The sequence below is a fragment of the Mauremys mutica genome, chromosome 1 (genome assembly GCF_020497125.1).
Source record: "Mauremys mutica isolate MM-2020 ecotype Southern chromosome 1, ASM2049712v1, whole genome shotgun sequence".
In the NCBI taxonomy this organism is placed as follows: Eukaryota; Metazoa; Chordata; order Testudines; family Geoemydidae; genus Mauremys; species Mauremys mutica.
In genome coordinates, this window is record NC_059072.1 from 72951397 (window position 1) to 72973209 (window position 21813).

Below are 21813 nucleotides of genomic sequence, written 5' to 3' on the forward strand. Positions count from 1 at the left end.
CCTCAGATGATGGAAATTCCACCAGTTGAGGAGATCTGCTTGCCAACGTTTTCAGAAATGGGTTGCTAAAGTTAGGCTCTTAGGTCCATATTTCAGCATCTAAATCAGTGGCCTTATTTTCAGAAGTCCTAAACTCATATCATCTTTAATTCCTAATCTGGAAAACCTTGACCATATTTGCAGTATTTGTTTTTTAGTATAAGGAAAATCAGTTAATGATTTATTCTTGAATCAACACCACAGATTTCAGCATTTCCCCATGAGGACAGTGTATTGCTAAATTGAATGTAAGATATTTCAGAACGTAATCATTTTAGTGCCTCTGTTACAAATAAAATGGCAAGAGAGTGCCTCCAAGATATCAAGGAGATACATTTTAAAGCAAACAGACAAATATATATGAAAAAGGTCTACTTGAATCCACCTGGAAAGAATTATTGCATTGGTCAGGTATGGTGCCAGAAATCTGAAATGTTGCCAAAGCACAAAGGCTTAATCCTGTAGTCATTAGGCCCTAACCTGCAAAGTTCTGATCACCTCCTGGATTCAACACAGTGCCTTCAGTTCCCTTTGATTTCAGTGGAAGTTGAGTGCTCAATACCTCATGGTAGGCAATAGGCAGCTTGCAAGTTCTAGCCCAGAGTGCATGCAGAAGTCCCATTAACTTCACTGTGAAATATTCCACTTGATAGAGCTAAAGGATTGGGCCCTCAAAGTAACTTCTTTTTTTCTTCTTCCTCCAATAAATATTCATTAAAACCAATAACATTCCACTGACTCTAGGCCCTGATCCTGCTAGTAGCAGCCCCTGTGCCCACCTAGAGCACCTCTGAAGCCAATGAAGCTCTGCTTGGTCACAGGGGTCCATAATAGTAGATCTAGGGTGACCAGATAGCAACTGTGAAAAAACGGGACAGGGGGTGGGGAGTAATAGGCACCTATATAAGAAAAAGTCCCAAAAAACGGGACTATCCCTTTAAAAATGGGACATCTGGTCACCCTAAGTAGATCTGAATGCAGAGTCAGAACTTATCACTGGTAACTGTTAGACACTGAATTGTGTAATATCCAATATTCAGATAAATTTGTCATATTTCAACATGTTTTTTTCTTTAACATAATTTTAATATGATATTTTGAATAAATGTTGTTGCTATGAAGAGGGAGAATAGTTAAAGGACAGATTAGGATCCTGATCTTGAAACTCTTACTCATGAGAGTAATTCTTAGTCATGCAAGTAGAGCTATCTGCTCCAGCAGGACCAATCGCATGAGTAAAGGTTGCAGGATCAGACCTTTCTTGTGTAGAGGTGAATAAAGAATATATTATCTGTGAAAAAGGTCATTTCTCCATGGTTTTTACTAATGTTTGTGCGTGGATATTTTAATTTTTATTTCTTCCTTCTATGTCATCCTTATCTATGTTGTGTCTCATGACTGTTCTGGATTGTCACTTGCGGTAGGTTTATTTTGCTATTGGACACGCCTAATCTAAAGCTCTGATATATTTAGTCTCCTGACAGCTGTGGCTCCTCAGCTAAGATTTATACATAGCTTTGACACATCAAAAGGCTGAACTAAATTGATTTTTTTTTGTGGGATAAAAGGTTGTCATTTTCTCCATACTCAAAATATATTAAGTCAAAATGTACTAGAAAGCTCAAGTTTAAAATTGATATGCACAAAAAAGAAATGTACTGCTTTTATTTCTTTTTAATATGCATTTTCACTGTATCAAATCTAGACCAAAACAGAAAAATATTCAAAAACACCAAAACAATGGTCTCTTTCTACTGGTGCTAAAATATTCAGTATCTCATGCTGTTACTTTATTCTCGTTATTTTGTAGTCTTAATACAGTGAGTACACTTCAAGGTGTCAGCCAAAGTCTACTCCACACCAGATTGATTTTAGTGGGGTAATTCCAGAATTACACTGGTGTACCTGGGTGCAGATGGAGTCAAACATTTTTTAAAGATATCCCTCACAATTTTCTGTGCTACAGTTTATCAGTCTCTACCAATCTCCTGTAATTTTCTCCTGCAGTTTTTTTTTTCATCTGTAGAAAAACATCCAGCTCTAGAGACACTGTAATAGCTGCTGATTTAATGGGTCTGAATTTAATGCATTGGTACAGCAAATTTCTTGCTTAAGCTCAGCCTTTGGGAAAGGAATAGACTTAATCACTTCTGTGATGAACAGTGGCACTGAAAAATTATCAAAATTCAGCCCTGTTTCTTGGAGAATAATTGCCGTGATGGTCTGCACCTTTTATTGGGTCACAAAGCATTTGTAGAGAAGGAGGTTTAATATCTCAGCCATTTCTAATTGCATCAGGCTGAAACACTGCTATTTGTGAGAGATTTTTATCTTGGGAGGAGTTTGTGTATTAACTAAAGCAGGAGATTGGAAATCAAGCTGTATGGATTCCATCCCCAGTGCCATTGACTCACTGTGTGACCGGGGGTAAATCACTTAAGAACATAAGAATGGCCATACTGTGTCAGACCAATGGTTCATCAATCTAGTATCCTGTATTTCGACAGTGGACAGTGCGAGATGCTTCAGAGGGAATGATGGACCTATCCTAAATGAACTTATATAAATTTTTAACCCAGTTTTATTTTTAGCCTTCACAACATCCATTGGCAATGAATTCCACAGGTTGATTGTGCATTGTATGAAGTACTTCCTTATGTATGTTTTAAACCAGCTGACGATTAATTTCATTATGTGACTGTTAGTTCTTTTGCTATGTGAAGAGGTAAATAACACTTCCCTATTCACTTTCTCCACACCATTCATAACTGTATTGACCTCTGTTGTCTCTCCCCGTAGTCATCTCTTTTCAAAGCTGAACAATCCCCATCTTTTTAATTGCTGTTTGTATGGAAGCTGTTCCATACCCTTGATCATTTTTCTTTCCCTTTTCTTTACCTTTTCCAATTCTATTATATATTTTTTTAGAGATGGGGCAACCAGAACTGCATGCAGTATTCAAGGCGTATCACAAATTTATATAGTGGCATTATGATATTTTCTATCTTGTTATCTATCCCTTTCTGAATGGTTCCTACATTCTGTTGGCTTTTTTGACTGTTGCTGCACATTGAGCAGATATTTTCAGAGAACTATCCATAATGACTCCAAGATCTCTTCTTGAATGGGAACAGCTAATTTAGAACCCACCATTTTGTATGTATAGTTAGGATTATGTTTTCCAATGTGCATTACTTTTGTGAGATCCCTTTGTAATTCTTTGCAGTCAGCTTTGGACTTAATTATCTTGAGTAATTTAGTATCATCTCTAACTTTGCCATGTCACTGTTTAACCCCTTTTCCAGATCATTTATGAATAGGTTGAACAGCACAAGTCCCAGTACAGATCCTTGAGGGGACCCCACTATTTACCTCTTTCCATTGTGAAAACTGATCATTTATTCCTACCCTTTATTTCCTAACTTTTAACCAGTAACTAATTCATGAGAGGACCTTCCCTTTTATCTTATGACTGCTTACTATACTTAAGAATCTGTAGTGTGGGACATTGTCAAAGGCTTTCTGAAAGTCCAAGAATACTATATCAGCTGGATCACCCTTGTCCACATGCTTGTTGACATGCTCAAAGAATTCTGATAGAGTGGTGAGAGATGATGTCCCTTTACAAAAGCTGTATTGACTCTTTCCCAACACATCTTGTTCATCTATACGTCTGATAATTCTGTTCTTTGCTATAATTTCAGCCAATTTTCCTGGTACTGAATTTAGCCTGTAATCACCAGGATCGCCTCTGGAGCCTTTTATAAAAAATGGCATTATTTAACTACTGTCCAGTCATCTGATACAGAGGCTGATTTAAGCAATAGGTTACATACCACAATTAGTAATGCTGCAATTTTATATTTGAGTTCCTTTAGAACTGTTGGGTGAATACCATCTAATCCTGGAGATTTACTACTGTTTAGTTTATTAATTTGATCCAAAACCTCTTCTACTGACACCTCAATCTGGGACAGTTTCTCAGCTTTGTCACCTAAAATGAATAGCTCAGGTGTAGGAATCTTCCTCACATCCTCTGCAGTAAAGACTGATGCAAATAATTCATTTAACAGATTCTCTGCAATAGCCTTGTCTTCCTCAAGAGCTCCTTTAGCAGCTTGATTGTCCATTGGCCCCATTGATTGCTTGGCAGGCTTCTGATGTGCTTAAAAATAACTGTTGTTTAGTTTTTGTGTCTTTTGCTAGTCGCCCTTCAAATTCTTTCTTGGCCTGCCTAGTTATATTTTTACAGTTTACTTGCCAGAGTTTGTTCCTTTCTGTTTTCCTCAGTAGGATTTGACTTCCAAATTTTAAAGGCTGCCTTTTGCCTCTAACCACTTCTTTTACTCTGCTGTTTAGCCATGGTGGCATCTTTTTGGTCTTCTTACTGTTTTTTATTATTATTATTATTATTATTATTATTTGGGGTGTACATGTAGTTTGAGCCTTTGTTATGGAGTTTTTAAATAGTTGTCTTGCAGCTTTCAGGCATTTCACTCTTCTGACTGTTCCTTTTAATTTCTGTTTAACTAGCTTCCTCAGTTTTGTGTAGTTTCCCTTTTTGAAGTTAAATGCTGCTGTGGTGGATTTCTTTGGCATTTTCTCCTTTACAGGGATGTTAAATGTAATTTCGTAATGATCTCTATTACCGAGATGTTCAGCTATATTACCTCTTGGAACAGATGGTCTGCTCCATTTAGGACTAAATCAGGAATTGCCTTTCTCCTTTTGGGTTCCAGGACAAGCAGCTCCAAGGAGTAGTCATTAATAGTATCTAGAAATTTTCTCTCTCTATCCCATCCTGAGGTGACATGTGCCCAGTCAATATCAAGATAGTTGAAATCCCCCATTATTATTAAAATTTCTGTCTTTGTAGCCTCTCTAATCTCCCTAAGCATTTCACAATCGCTGTCACCATTCTGGTCAGGTGGTTGGTAATATACTCCAACTGCTATATTCTTATTATTCAAACATGGAATTACTATCCATAAAGATTCTATGGTACTGTTTGATTCACTTAAGATTTTTCCTATATTTGACTCTGTTTTCTTTCACATACAATATGCTGACCCCCACAGTCACACCTACTCTGTCATTCCTATATATTTTATACCATGGTATTACCGTGTCCCATTAATTATAATCTTTCCACCAAGTTTCTGTGATGCATGTTATATCAGTGTCCTCCTTTAATATCAGGCATTCAAGTCCACACAACTTAGTATTTAGCCTTCTTGCGTTTATATACAAGCACTTATAAAATGTGTCAATATTTACCTGTCTGTCTTCATGAGATGTGATTGAACGGAACTCTCTTTCATTTGACTGGTTCTCTTTGGTTCTTAGCTGTATTTTATATACTTCTGTCCTCTCCTCTTTACTAGAATATAAAGTATCCCCTCTCCTATGGGCTGTCTCTGTCTGAACCATGTGCTCCACTGCAATTGTTGGCTTTCCCCCAGCCCTTAGTTTAAGAATTCCTCTATGACCTTTTTAATTTTATATGCTAGCAGTCCGGTTCCATATTGGTTTAGGTGGAGTCCATCCTTCCTGTATAGGCTCCTCCTTTCCCAAGTGTTCCCCAGTTCCTAATAAACCTCTAATAAATCCCTCCCCTCTGACCACCATCATCTCATTCATGCATTGAGACCCTGCTGTTTTGACTATCTAACTGGCCCTGTGCATGGAATTGGAAGCATGTCAAAAAATGTTACCATGTTTAATTAATGTTTAACAGCTAGGAGATATTTACTCCATTAAACTCTTTAAATTATAAAATAGTAAGATATTTGCTCCATTAAAATCTTTAAATTATACAATGGTGACATCACTTCACCACCCTTCAATGTGTAACTGATTAGTTAAACTAACTCCATATTCTTATGGGCTATAAAACTCTTTGTCCACATGGAAACAAAATATGCCAAAGGAGTGAGCTTTTTAATATTAGATACCTTCAGATAGCTAGGGAAAAGAGCAAATTAATGTACATTAACCCACAAAAAAGCAAGCATCAAAATCCCAGTCCCAATGAGGAGTCACAAAACTCTCATTGACTTCAGTAGAGCCAAGATTTCACCCAAGGGCCAATAGTGCCCAGCAAAAAAAGTCAACTGTCAAGCAAGTGGGTTTCTGAAACAAAGGTTCTCCAGCTGACACTAGCCTTCTCTTCTGTAATCCTTTTTCTGAACTGGACTCCTCTGAGTCCAGTTTCTTTATCTGGTAATGATCTGCGTCCCTGCTATGGGGTAAGCCATTTCCCGTTCTGTGCTGTATGCTGTTTCCCTCTCTATATGTCTTCTGACGAGCACATGACCTCTCTAATTTACTGGTCCACACTAATTCAAACTAATGCAAACTTCTAGAATGCCCTTATTCAAAGTCTTTTATATTTTTACTAGTAAAAATATAAAGTTATTAATTTTATAGGACGTTCTTTTACAGTTAGAATGATTTTAATTTTATGTTAGAGTATAAATTATAACTTATCTTAGATCTGTTACTTTCTGTAGTAAAGCAGTTGCATACTAGTTTCCATTGTAATACCTTGTTTTCACCTGCCCAGTAGACCAACCTCTGAGCTCCTTATTAAAGACCAGATTCTACTCAGCCCTTAATGAGTACATCATAGTGGTTGGGGAGAGTGTGAGGAGCCTTTCCCATTGCATAGTCCTCGCAAAGGATAGGCAGAATTGTAGCCTCTTCACTCTTTGATACAAAGGATCTTCTGCCTTGTTACTCCCTTGGGGTGCTCTGTAACCCAAAGGGTCAGGGAGAAAGTCAGGCAAGTCTCTGTCCTTCCCCCCTCACCACAAACTAGCCAGTAGGGCTGGCCAGGCAGAGAGGGGAGTAGTAGAAGTCCCCAGGTTCTTCCTGAACACACAGGTTCAGCTAGCTGTTCCTTGAAGCAGAATGCTTCCTAGTGGTCCTGAAAGGTGCAGCCCCCCGTCACCTCTTAGTTGTATGGGCTGTGCCTAAATGGCACAGGAAAAGCACTGCGATATTACAGTGCTAAGTGTTATAGCAAATTCATAGAGAGAAAACTCAAGTAAATGTATCTGACTTGTAACTCTCTAAAATGTTCCCTTTTTAGGCTGAAATTTTCCATGTTTAGTCACTGCCCAAAAGTGATTTTTTTCTGGGCCATGTTTGAGTTCTGGGACAATGAAACGAGTATACTTTTCCTGTTCTAAACATTTCTGTGCGGACTTTTTTTAACCAAAGCCACACAAAAAAAGGTTGAAGTTTGACATTTGCCAATTGCAATGTTTGGACAAGGGGAATTTAAAAAAAAATAGCTGTTGAGATAAGACTTCTGAGCATGTTTAGGGAGAGCTGCCCCCAGCAAGACATTTGCAGTCCATAATAATGTTATTGAACCTACAAAATTATGAACAATACAACAGATGTGATTATTATTAAGAACATAAGAATGGCCATACTGGGGTCAGACCAAAGGTCCATCTAGCCCAGTATACATCTAGCCCAGTATCCTGTCTTCCAACAGTGGCCAATGCCAGGTACCCCAGAGGGAATGAACAGAACAGGTAATCATCAAGTGATCCATTCCCTGATGCTCATTCCCAGCTTCTGGCAAACAGAGGCTAGAGACACCATCCCTGCCCATCCTGGCTAATAGCCATTGATGGACCTATCCTCCATGAATTTATCTAGCTCTTTTTTGAACCCTATTATGGTCTTGGCCTTCACAACATCCTCTGGGAAAGAGTTCCACAGGTTGACTGTGCATTGTGTGAAGAAATATATATTATATGCAACTGGATGGTGATCTTTATTTATCATTCTATTTATGCACACAGATATACATATTATTCATTGTAAACAACTCTTATAACAGGTGGTATTGCCTAAGACTTTAGCGGAGTTTATTGAAACCCCATTCCCTTTTGGATATTATTACAGTTCTCTCTGCCCAGCCTGATCAGTCCAGTGTCTGCTGCTGAGGCAGTCTGTATGAGTCAGATCATATACATCTAATTGAAACATACGTAGTAAAATCCTCCCTATGGGCCTGATCCGAAGTCTCTGGAAGTCAGTGGAAAGATTGCCCTTGACTTAAATGGGCTTTGGATCATGTTCTATCTGCCTTAGGAGAACAGATAGTACAAAAGTACAGGTGTGTGTGGGGGAGAGGAATTGAGAAATGCTTCAGCTTTAGGGACTTGTCTCAAGTCAAGCTCTGACAGACCAAGGCTGGCAGTGAATTCCAGATTCAAGGGCCATTCATTCTGGCCCTATGTATTCTAGACAATATTAAGAAAAAAATCCCCACTCGGGCAGCTGAACCAGTTGTAGCACTGGTGGGAACTTGTTGCAAAATTGTACTACATATGTGGCCTGAGAACACACTGCTTCCTGTTCCCAAATGCTAAAGAATCTCAGCTGCTGCTATGGACTGGTGATGTCTTGGAGAGCCAGAGCCAATACTACATAGGGCTTTAGAGATCAAAGTAAACACCTGAAATTGCACAATAGCAGCAACAATTCAATTCATTGAGGTATGAATTTCATAGCATAATTGGGACTACTTAAATGCTAACATGGTTAAGCAAAGGCATTTTCTCTTTAAAAATAAGCACCACACCTAAGAATATAAATGCCAAGGCCTTCATTGATGCATTATTAAGACAACACAGTTAAAATCTCAAAAATCAGGAAATTGGAAAATTTTTATCAAGATCAGCTTTAAACACAAGCATAGCAAATGCTCTCTCTGGTCATTCCACTTTGCAGCTCAGAGTATAGTCCAGTCACTATCTCAAGCAATTGTGCCAAAGGGGAAGACAACTCATTGCCTGATTTTAACCTTTGTAGCAGCCTGAGGCTTCACATATCATAAGGCTGGCTATGCTTATGTTTGCACTGTAAAATGCATACAGTCCAAATTGGATATAGTGACCTATTGTGGTTATAATGATTAATTTAGATTATCATGTTCAATTTCAGCAAACTGATACTGGCTGCGGATAAAGGGGTTGCTTGTGGGGAGCTAACAGTGCCATATCTCCCACACTTAGTACAGTGTCTTCCAGCTTCCAGTCCATGTTCAGATTGCACCAAAGACAGCAATATGGCCACAAACAATACCCAAACGAGCCACTGATATCTAATGAAACACTTCAAAAGCCTTGTCTAATCTCACAACACTCCTCAAAACCAAAACATTTTGAGTAACTGGCTGTCCATTTAAAACCTGTATAACAAGGGAGAAAGTGATGTCAAAACGCTCCATGTTGGACACAGCTCATTACATGCATCGGTATGGCCAACTGCTGATGCAGGACAACAGTCTTGCAGCAGTAATGGATAAAGTAGATTTCACAGTAACCAAAGCCTGGCTTAGCCACTGGAACCTGAGAAACAAAATGGGTTTTTAATGAATTCATGGAGAGAAAGCAGATGCTGGAAGAATCAGACTTGCCTCTCCTTCTGAGAGACTCTGATAAGCGGATGTAGTTACAATAGTGAGGAGACCAGGCTGTTGTTTTGATGGATGATGGGAAATCAGCCAGTAACTTTTAAAGGTCCTCCTGTCCCTATGGGATAAAAGATCAGGAGGGTCACAGCTATGCTGTTCTTGAATGTGTGTGGAACTGATAAGATATGTACTCATATTGTGGGGATTTCAGCAGTTCCTCATTGTTTTCTTTAGATATTCGATCCACCTGTGGAGGTTAGAAAAAACAAGCCTGAATGATTGCACTTGAGTTTGGCTTGAAATAAAAGAGAGATATGGAGCTTGGCCATTAAATTTGGGAGAAGGAGGGAAATTGGCCTTGCGACAAACTGCATTGTTGGACATAGCACAAAATTTTCTCTTTATAATATGAATATTGTTTTCCTGCCTGCACATTCAACAAGCTTTGCACAATCCTGAGGCCAGGGCAGCATGCAGACATTAAAAAAACCCTATTTTTTACCCTGTGAACAAAAAGATTGGCTGATGGGATAGCCTTGGGTGGAATTCAGACTGCAGTGAACATTGCTTGGCAGGTAGCCTTACAGACTGTACTCTACATGATTTTGTTTTGTTTTTACTACTGGGGTGCTTTCACAGTTGCTTTTGTTAACTGTTTCTTGAAGCATGAATTCATGGTCCACTTAGTGGGTGGAAACAATCCTGAGGACACTATTGATGAAGATATTCCTCTACAAATGACACTGAAAGAGTTTAGCCTATTTGGAGTCCTAGCTAGGTCACAGTGAAATTAGTGAGGAGCTAGCAAAATGCAGTGCTGTAAGATAACTGAGACCAGAAGCATAATGGGCTGGAGACTTCTTCATGGATCTTTGCATGGAGATCCCTCATACATGATTCCTCTCCCTTTCTATGTAGTAGGTGGAGGAGGACAACCCCTGCTGTAGTATTTTCCCATTTTGTGATTCACATGGCTCAGCTCTGTGTTGATAGAGATTGAGGAAGTTGAGGAGGATCAGAGGACCCACTATGCTCAGTCCCTTGCAGACCTTCAGAGTTTCCATGTGAAATTCTGGGAGTGAGTAAATAGAGCCTGGAGCTGTTTTAGTCCTTCAGGGTCCCCTTTGTGGCTGATGCTGAGAAGTTACAGGTTAACCCAATCAATGGGAGCTTGGCCCTGATGGGGGCTATGTTGTGAGGGAGGAAGGGAAGGACAGGAGAACCAGCAGAAGAACAGCTGTCCCTGCAGGATGGCTCATGTCTGCACATGAAAAGAGCCTGTAGGGTGAAAATTCAAGAAACACTCTTCGTTGAACCCTACAGAATTCTGACTCCTCCCAAGTTTTTCTAGCACTGAGGGAGTCAAGAAGAGATGAGACTACCAAAAATGAGGAAGAGGAGGGATCTTGGTTCATAGTGATGCACAAGAAAATAGAAGTGTACAAATCCACCCTTAATTGTGCTATAAAAATGAGGAAAGAACAAACACATTGTGACTGTCACTCACTTCTGACTTGAATTGTTCTAATGTTTTCTAGAAGGCACTTAAACAGTGGAAGAGCTTTAAAAAGAGTTAACTAAAACATGGCACAGAAAGGGAAATCAGAGTGTCATATGTTAATTGATGTCTGGACCATTGGCTAGAACTAGTTACAATGGTCATTCAAATATGGATCAAATAATACATTTGTCAACAATCCTTATAATCATCAGAGTACTGTAAAACATACAAGATATTTAGTGTGGCTGAGTTATGTTGTAGCTGGAATCTTAACTTTTGCATTTCCTGACTATTTGTGACATGAGCGTGCAACCTTTCACCTTTATGTTGCACTAACACAGGAGTTTTTTTGCACTGCTCTGCATGTTTACGTATACGTATATACACAAATACATAAAACAGACATACATATGATGATATGGTATCATGATTTTATTGTTTTTGTATATATTACTCAGAAATGGTGAAATCTCTTGAGTGAATTATGAAGTCATCCCAAATTAGTGCAAATAAAACCACTCCATGATGTATTCTTTTTATGCTGGATGTTTTACAGAAAAACAAATTTTAAAATATTGAATGTCCTTTCAAAAATGATTAGATAAACTTTTCACATCCCTCTCCCTGTAAACCAGTGCTACCTGAGTACCATGAAATCAATTGTACAGTCTTGAAGAGGAAAAGAAATTATAATTATAAACTTCTTAATAGTACTAAAAACAACCCAAAATAGCTTACAGGCATGATATATCATGAAATATTGGACCTAAAAGCTAAAACACTATGATCAGTTGAAAAAAAAAAGACCAAAAAAACCTGAGGGTCACAGTACATTTCCTTTAAATATTCCCTGTCCAAAGACCCTCAACATAAAATAAAAATCCCTAGGTGGTGCTTCAACTACTTTGACACAATCCAGTGCTTCTTCCTCTTTGGAACAGAGTAGATGCATCACACGAGAAACTTCTGTGCCAACTTCTTTTGACCCAGATTCTATTAAAGTACCAGCCTTTGATTTGAAAGCAAATTCCTTCCTTAAAGATAAAAATTATTGTACGCAGCTTGCTATGGTAACATCCAGTCCCTCCTCTTCTCCTGACCTTGGTAAAATCAACGCACTTGATCCTATTCTCAAAGTTTTATAAGTCTCCTGTATTTCTGGTCCAAGGTCAGAAAGAACAATCTGGCTGCTTGATAGAGACAAGTAATATGGTACCTCTTCTTTCTCTTCTACCAAACAATTACCTTCCAAATGCCTTCTACAGTGCATGTGGAAGGGGTCTGTGTGCACTTAGCACTGTGCAAGAAATCCACCACTTACAACTTCCTGTGTTCCCTGTTTTATTTTATTTGTTTGTGTTTTACTATTTGTTTGATAATGATGTCTCTGTAGCTCTGGCATCTGTGTAGGATATTTTTTCTTTCCTAGAGAGAACAAATTACTTGCATGTAACTCTTGTTCTCTGCAAGCAGTATCCTAGATTATAGAGACCTATTCTCACCGACCACTTCTCAATGAGTCAGTAGATGGCTAACATCACTAAAAATATAGTCAGAGAGGTCTTCTCTCCACTCCCCGAAAGACAAAGGCCACAATATTTGGCCTCTTTCCCCCCCAAGAAACGGCAGCAAGGATGCCCTTGCCTTCAAGAGAGGCAGGGACAGCAACAGGGGGTCTCCTCTTCCTCTGCCTCTCCCAGCCCCCCAGATACGGAGGATGGGCAGTACTCACCCCAGCAGCTAGGGTATATCTGCCTGGATGAATATGCTGGACCTGTTTAATTCTTCTTCTGCCACAGAGTCCTCTACTGGGGTGACGTTAACAAGGCTCCTCAGAGCAGTGCATCATGGTGTTAGCTCTGAGAGGGGCAAACTGTGTGTTATTATTCCTGGCAGTCTGCAGACTCAGTCACATATCTCTGTGTCGATTACACATGGTCGCACCCTCAAATTCTTCTTCACAACTGAGGGGCCTAGAAATTTACTTTTATTTTTTTAAAATGAGAATGGAGAGTCTGATGTAATCACATGATGACTCCAAAAACTGGGGCCTAAGACATGGGCCTTAATCTGGCCCTGCTCCAATGCTATCCTTTGTTACCAGGCAGATCATTTTTGCAGTGCCATCTTTGCCAGCACTTAAAAGATTGCCATTCAGCCATAGCAAAGGAGCTTCAGTAGAGACCAGCAGCTCAGGGATTAAGAAATGTAAATGTTACTCACATTTTAAATAGGTTTATCACAGCCAAAATGAAATATTTTTCTTTAGAAAAATATTCCACCATCTCTCTCTTTCAGGTTTACTGACTTGACTTCATAGGAGATTTTGATCCATTTTAAACCTTTTTTCCCCTATAAAAATATACAGTAATTTATATTCTGACTAAGAGAGCTCAAATCATTAATCGGCATCCATCATTCACTAATAGAATTGGTATCTGTAATATCTGAACCAGATCCTCATCTTGCATAAACCGATGTTACTTCATTGACTTCAGTGGAAGTATGCTGATTTACACAAGCTGAGGATCTAACCCATTAGCATCTGATTACAAAAGTTTATTATAGTACTTGACAATTCTGAATCTGACCTTTAGTTTACAAGTGATTCTTGACAAATGAATGTTTCTGCTTCAGTGTTCCTATTCGAATCACTGTTGCTCAGCGCCTACTCTCTTTGCATCTGACTAAGGAGGTTGATGCTTTTGCAGAGAACTCAAGTTGGCAAAGTTGTAACGCATGATTTTTTGTGAGAACTGGTGTGATGTCACACAGTCTCCTGTTCACAACTCCAGAAAAAAAACAAAAAGACTGAGCGAGGTTGCTGAGAGGGACAGTCTTTTAGTAAAGCTGCCTAATATCATTCAGCTCTACTTTCCCATCAATGACTCCCCTCTACACCACTCAGCTTCAGTTCCTGTCTGCCCACTGACTGATTGGTTCTCACTCCCAAACAATCTGGCTCTGGCCAACACACACACACATTCCAGAAGTGCGTGGAGGCAGGGCGCTCCTCCGCCAATGAGGGAGCTGTGGATGGCGTAATGGTGGAGCCCCCCTCCCAGCTCCCATGACAGAAGGGTGGCTGGGCTAAATTTAAGTGACGTTGTGACCCAGCGCATGGGCTTCTGCTCCTAGAGATTTCATGAAGTAAGCATGAATATGTGAGACAGGGTGTCAAGGCATGAATGTGACATGAGTGGTCTGGCTTTTGCAGCCAATATTTCTTTGGCAACCAGTGCCAACTGTAGGTATAGTCTTTGTCACCTTCGTTGTACCTAGATCTCAAGTATATACATCCACCTGACATCTGTGTCGTTACAAATAATGTCGATTAGTTCTAACATTTGATGGCATGACAGGAAAAACAAAAACAAGCAAGTGGTTCTCTCACTGTCCTGTACTCTGCATTTTATTAAAAATGAGTAATATGAGCCCTTTTGAAAATAATCAGTGCTTTATATTGAGCGCCACTTTCACGCTGATAAAATTTGCATATATAACACTGTATATTCATACAATCTACTGGCACAAACATGCCAGTTATCCCTAGGTAAAAAGAACAATCTCTGATTTTTAGCAAAATATTTAGCTTTTTACCTTCCAGAAATCTTAATCCAGTATTTTAAAGGAGTTGAAACTTACAATCCTATTTTTTCTTCCCACAAGTCCCTCTTTCTAAAGTTCAAGTGCTGGCAAATATCCTATATATTCAGTAAAGAGGTTATTAATAACAAAAACAAGGATCGTTGGAACAGGTCCTTACTATTTGACTTTCTGAGCTAAAGCATTTAGGACTTTCAATAATGAGAGGCATTGGGATACAAGGGCCCAATCTTCTTCACATCAAAGTAAAAAACTAAACTCCCATTCACTTCAATAGAAGTAAGATCAGTGTATATTGTCTGCACCGCAATCACTGGCTTTTGGGAAGTTATAGAAATTTCAGAAGCTTTTCGAGCACTCCCTAAAAGGAACATTCAAGAGTGTAAATCTATGATGAATGCAGTTTTCTCATATCAGTTCCAGGTAAGTATTCAGTATTTAATTCTTTGCCTTTGTGCTCTTGATATTATTTTCATGCTTATGAGGAAATATTAATAATTTTATTTTAATATTTGGCTTATTACCCTGAGCCCCATCATTTAGTTCTCCCTCAAGCAAAAGTTTGCAAGATGGGGCACTTTTAACATGTTTTCAAAATTGTATGTATTCCTTTGCAACAAAAATACTTCTGCTTTCTGGTACAGCACAAAAGGATGTTTTCAAATTGTATTTTTCTCTTGTGTAGCATCTGAGATAGCTGCTGCGTCTTAAAAAGAAGAATGCTGTTTTATATAACAGACAAAATTATATTTCTCTCTAACTTTACTAAAATCAGTGCATCTGTAAATCTGTTTGGTTCAGCCTAGCTTTGTATAAAGAATGAATAAAAGGACAATGGGACTAGTGTGGTGGCCTTTTCTATGAACATGCATTTGCTAGTAGCATGGTGATACCTTTTGCTTCCATATTCATCCTAAATAACAACCTGTCAAATGTAGGAAGAACTCACCCACAATAGTCTCTTTTTACCAGCCGTAATCCTACAGAAACGCGTGGCTCTGTTGCAAATAATTCACAGCATGCGCAGCTAGATTTGACGTTACTGAGATCTCTTTAAGAGGAATGAATGTGACTTTGCCTACTTAATAGCATGTTTGTCCACATTGGCCTCTTTAAGAGGCAACTGGATTAGAGCAGACTTTTTAAAATATCAAGTTGACATTTGCTTTCTGTTTTCAGACTTTGTAACAGTTCTTGCTGGCCATGTCCCAAGAAGCTTTCTTCCTACTTCCATTGCTTCCCTGCTGCTTGCTGATTTAAAAAAAGTTTTCTTGCGCAACTTGAATACTAAAAATATATGTAAACAGCATATATGGATTTGTGCCATCATGCTTGCTTTTAATGGCTTTACAATAGATTTGAGGATAGAATATCTATTTTAGGTTACTGTTAAGAAGGTAGTCATATTTATTATTGTTTCTTTTCTTCTTTGCAGGCCCTTAAGGATGATGATGCTGAGACTGGGCTGACTGATGGGGAAGATAAAGAAGAACCCAAAGAAGAGGAAAAACTAGGGAAAATCCAATACTCTTTGGATTATGACTTCCAGAACAATCAGGTGTGAAACAAACAACCAGTGATACATTGTTGTGTAGGTGAAAGGAGACTGCAAAAATACAGACATGCAGAGTAGATACTTAGCATTCTAGCTTGCATTGAAGAAAATTAGAAAACAAGCCTGAAGCTTTATGAAACAATTCCTTCTCCATTTGTGTTTAATACATGTTAAGGGTACACTACATTTCTAGTCAAACTTTATGCCAAAGTTTTTTTCTTATGATGATGATGGTTGATTGATTTATTATCTATTTGTATTACAGTATCGCCTACAAGCTCCAACTAAGATTGGGCCCCATTGTGCTAGGCAGTCTTTGAACGAATTGTAAGAAACAGTCATTGCCCTAAGGAGTTTATAATCTAAACAAACAAGATAGACAAAGTGTGGGAGAGAAAATGGAGGCACAGAGAGGTGCAGTGACTCATCCAAAGTCTCACAGCAGGTCAATAGTACAGTGAGGGATAATCTCCTGACCGCCAGTCTAATGGTCTATACATTGGCCCATGCTGTCTCTCTAATTAATTAGAATTCCAGGCTCTCTTATCTAGTTCTGTTGGGTTGAGCAGAAATGTACAGCCTGCTAATCAGTCCTTAGTCTGTCAGTGAAATCCAAATAAAAGGGCTCTGCCCTTAAGAACTCTGCAGGGAGTTGGGTAGAAAAAAATCTCCTACCTCCACTAATACCACCGCCTGAAATTTGGAGGCTGGAAACTGATACAATTGAGGTTTGGCTGCTTCTCCAGACTATGAACGGGAATAGCGGCCATAAATGTGGAATTTCAGGGGCGTAAATCTGTTTTGTACAGACCTGCGTCTCATGTCTTCATCATACCCTGAGCTTGCCCACATTCCTCCGCTCAGCTTGGCTTCTTGCCAGGCATGGAGTGCAAAGCTTCTTTGTTTGGGATCCGCACTCCACAATCTGCATGCTCATATGCACAAGCACGCACTCACATTGAAAAGACTATTTCATTTATTTGGGACAGAAAACTTCAAAGAATGTTTCTTCTCCACGTTATTGTCTTTGGGTGAACTTTTCATTAGAGAAATCAAATCAAAGGTTTGTTGTCTTTAAGGCTTTTAGTCAGAACAAAAAATTGTTCTCTATTTAGGGAAAGAAATGAATATTAACTGAAAGTCCTGTACATTTCTTCAACTAAACTAACTTCCATATGTAGTTTGCAATATATTTCCACTAACATACATTCAGATTCTTTATCTAATGCTCTTCTTGGCATAAAATATGTTTGCTTCAGGGGTGGAAGGGGGAGCATAGGCAGAAATTAAGTAAATTCCCTGTATCTACAGGAGGACATTGCATAAGGCTATGTCCTGGCACTATACACTATACTCCCCAAATCATTTCAACTAACTTCTAACTGCCACTGCTTCTGCTTTTCAAAGCAAGAGGCAAAAATAATTCTGAAGTCTTTCTAGAGCCTATGGATGAAGGACATTTTTCCTCAACTCCCCAAGAAAACACTGTAGTGAGAATTCTCTGCCCTATAGTCCTTTACCTGGCCTGTTTTCATCACTTGAAATCCGTAGGAAACTTAAGAATCTTCAAAGGGTAGAAGATCTAAGGAAGAAAAAAGAAAAGAAAAGCTGCAATCTTTTGTGATAAATAGATCTGAGATCCCATAGTAGATGAAAATAAACTTTCTTTGTGAATTTTATTAAGGAAATGCCACATTGAGTTTGAGAACTAAATTTTCCAAAAACAAAATAGAATGTGATAAAAAACCATTTATTTCTTTTCCCCGCACCACATCTTTGATAGTGTGCCGTGTTTAATTAAGGTGCGAAATTCTATGGTGGTGTGGGTTCCTATTTTATTCTGCTGCCCTAACAGTAAGATTAAATTTCCCTTCTGAGCTCTGGTACTTCCTTGGGATTAGATGTTAGTGGTGTGATAGTGCAGCACAGCTGCATGGAGCTGGAAACCCAATTACCATTTGGTGTGTTCAGCTGGGTTAAAAATGGGGACAAGCTGACCAAAATACTCTCTCAAGCATGATGTTTCCTTTTTAGAGCGCAAGCTTTTAAAATGGAAGTGAATTCCTTTTCCACTCTGTTCACTGTCATAGGCTCATTTTTCACTCTTTGATGTGAAAGATTTGAGGTAGATCCCGAGCCCGTCCATGTATTTATGAACTATTATGCATCTAGAATAGCAATGAGAGAGAAAAAGAAAAGCGCCAAGTAGAGGTAAAGGAAAAATGCTTCATGGAGCTTAAGAAGGTAGGAAAGCACATATGACACATTTTGAATTTAAAATAGGCATAAATAAATCCCACTTTTAAGAATCTGTGAGAATACAGTTACTTTCCCAGGTGAGAATTTAGTTGTTCCAATTGCTTGAGCATCTATTTCTAATTTTCAAACAACTGGTCTATGAGAACAAAGAAAGGCACTGGATTGTCACTTAGAAGGAGCTTTGCCTCACATTTCCTGTGTGACCTTGGACAAGTCACCTAGGCCCAGAGTTTTAAGGTATTTAGGTATTGCTGCACACAGTGTTGCAATGTCTAACTAATCTAGGAGCCTAAATCTCATTTTCAAAAAAGGATTTAGGCACTCTGAGTTGATGGGATTTGAGCTCCTGTGTGCCTAAATCCCCTTTTTAAAGTGAGATTTGGGCTCCTAAATCAATTAAGTATTGCAGTCCAGTGTACAAAGATGGCTAAATGCCCCTTTAAAAATCTGGGCCATAAGGACTCTCTGTTTCAATTCCCTGCCTGTAAAATGAGTTTGCTAATACTGCCTTTCACTAACCCTTTGTATGTGTTGTCTATTCAGCTTGTAAGAGCTTCAATGCAGGGAGTGTGTTTTACTACCCATATGTACAGCGTTTAGCAGAGTAAGGCCCTGATCTCAGCTGGTTCTTTTGGGGCTACTGTAATACAAATAATAATCATGGTCAGCTTTAGAGCAGGACATCCATCCTTTTGTGACTGACAAAAATGGATACTGTGGGTAAAATGATCAAAAATGCCTAGGGCCCAGGTTTTTAAAGGTATATAGGCATTGCTGTGCTCAGTGTAGCAATGCCTAATTGATTTAGGAGCCTGTCACATTTTGAAAAGGGGTTTAGGCACATAAGTGCTTGAATCCCTTTTAAAATGAGAGGCAAGCTCCTAAATCGGTTAGGTTCTGCAGTGTTCAAAAATCTGAGCCAAAGTGCCTTTGCCACCTAAATCTATTTTCAGAAGTGATTTAGACAGTTAGAGCCTAAACCTCATTGACTTGTAGTCACTTATATGCCTTTAAAAATGTTACTGTTTAGTGCCTAAGACCGATGTTTGCATAGAGAAATAAATATGAAGTGTGAAGATTGCAGGACCCACTTGTTTCTATGAAAATTCTACCCCATACCATTTAACTTCCTTGTTTCTTTTTTTACGTATTTTGGGGATGGTTTTGGAATACAAATTTCATAGTCAAAATTGCACAGTGCCCTGCACAGAAAACGAATGTACAAGCAACTCTAGCAATTGGGAACCTATTTGATTGCAGTTTTAAAAAAAAATGAATTTCATATTTAACTGTAATCAGCTGCGCTTTAAAAAGCCTCTTTTCTGCTTAAAAACACACTGCCTAGAGCCTCCTTCTTCCATAATTGGTTTTGTGCAGTCTATAGCTTTGCTCCATTTGCCTTTTGTGCAGAGGCTCTTGAAAGGATGGAAGATGTTTTTGTTTGCTTTTTTCTTTTAAAGCCGAGCAACAAGCAGAAAAGAAAAAGTAGTAACGACAGAAAAATCGCCATTTTTTGACTACATAAATCTTTTCTTAAATGTCTCTTCAGTAGTCCATTCTCTCTCTCTCTCTCTCTCTCCTTTCAGCTTTTGGTAGGGATTATTCAGGCAGCTGAGTTGCCTGCTTTAGATATGGGCGGAACATCTGATCCCTATGTGAAAGTTTTCCTGCTGCCTGATAAGAAGAAGAAATATGAAACAAAAGTCCACAGAAAGACCCTTAACCCTGTCTTCAATGAGCAATTTACGTTCAAGGTATTCCTTTGATAATTATTTGGAGTTCATTTCTTTGCTCATTATATAGAGTAAAGGTTCATCTCATGCTCAGTTACAGTATTGCTCATGTCTTAGTTAGTTGGTGACCTGAGGCACAGCGGATTTTTCTGTTGCAGAAACCTTTGAGATTCAGTCTTGTGATGAAAAATGTAGTCACGCTGGGCCAGATCCTTTGAGGGTGTAATTAGACTTAGCTTAATTGTAGTGAGTGACCCTATGCCCATTATTCTAAATGGGGGTCTGGCCCCTACCTTGTAGTTGGAGACTACTACAAAATAGAGTGACACTTTGACAAAGGTATATGTGAATTTCCCTAAACCAGCATTTTCTTAAAAAAATCTGTTGCAGTCTGATTTATGAATTCTGGTATACTGCTCCTTTTCCCCCTCTCAAATAAATTAAAGCATGAGCAAGGCATATGGATGAAGGGAACAAGTATGAGATCAGTCTTGTTTGGTTTTCCTATATCCTGACACAGTAATGCTTTACCATGCTACCTTACATAAGAGGCGAAATCATGACCCCCAGCTTACAGGGCACATATTAAATAAATGTAGTTAAGGGTTTGATTGTAAAATTTCAGCAGCAGTATTAATAGTGACTTAAGAAAATTCTAGCCATGCTGAAAGTCCAGTTAAATGTAATAAAGAAGCATCAGGGAATGTATTTCAAAGGGATTTTCCTAATGTGTGTCTTACTTCTATTACTTTAGGCTCTTCCATGTATATGCTCAGTCTTATAATGACAGCTCCAGTTTGAGAACAGGAACAATAAGAGACTCAGGCTATGCAATCACTCAACGAGAAAGATATCCCCAGAGGTCGCAGCCACTTCTGCATACATAGTCTGTTTTTCCCCTTGAAGATGTTCATAAAAATAATCCTTTTTGGGGACATTTCTTTACTGAGCTTTCCTAGGAGAGTATTTAAAAGAAACCAGATCTATAAATTACAGATCCCACGGTAGCATACGCAAGAAACAACAAACAAATCTGTCATCTAACAGGAAGGCACAGTGAATAAATCAAAACACTCACTCACAGGCAGATAATGTCCACTTATTTTAAGTCACAGCTTTAATAGTCACATTTTGGAACCCAGAAGGAAATGTATGCTGAAATCTTTTGCCTAACAAGCTGTGACTGAGGTGTTTAGGTGTGCCACAACACAGTACTGATAGTGGGCTAGATCCTTCAGTCTTTACTCAAGCAAAACTGATGGTGGTTTTGCCTAAATAAGGACTGCAGGCACCGGCTCAGTGGTATAGTGGCTTTACTTTCTGCAACATCAGTAGTTTGTCTGCATGGCTGCATACACGCATTGCTTTCGGGTGCTTCAACACAACATGATTTTATCTTGGTTTCACTGCTTTGAAGGATAGAAGCAGCTGTTCTTTGAAATACCCGCTGTTTAAAACATTCTAAATTCTTAAATTAACACATTTATTATCATAAATATTAAGAGGGGGAAAACTTAACCTATACAGCTACAACTTGCCCACAATGCATGGAAATGAGAATCCAATTGAATGGGATTTATTCCATTAGCATATGGAGGTAAAGTGCTGTTGTAATTTAAAGGGTTCTCTCTGGAGGGACACGCCAGAAAGTTTCTTGGTGGTGTTGGCTGGAATAATTTCT

The 21813-nt window shown here is 38.8% G+C and overlaps 1 protein-coding gene across 15 annotated transcripts in view; it reads left to right on the forward strand.

The window, feature by feature from the left end:
- SYT1 (synaptotagmin 1) overlaps nt 1-21813 on the forward strand; it is a 514215-nt gene that overhangs the window by 384398 nt on the left and 108004 nt on the right. For 14 of the 15 annotated variants that reach the window (XM_044979646.1, XM_044979638.1, XM_044979630.1 and 11 more), the window contains 2 exons: nt 16021-16143; nt 19986-20153. In XM_044979646.1, coding sequence (XP_044835581.1) covers nt 16021-16143; nt 19986-20153 — 291 coding nt within the window. The remainder of the gene's footprint in view (nt 1-16020; nt 16144-19985; nt 20154-21813) is intronic. The other variant, XM_044979587.1, reaches the window with a different exon arrangement.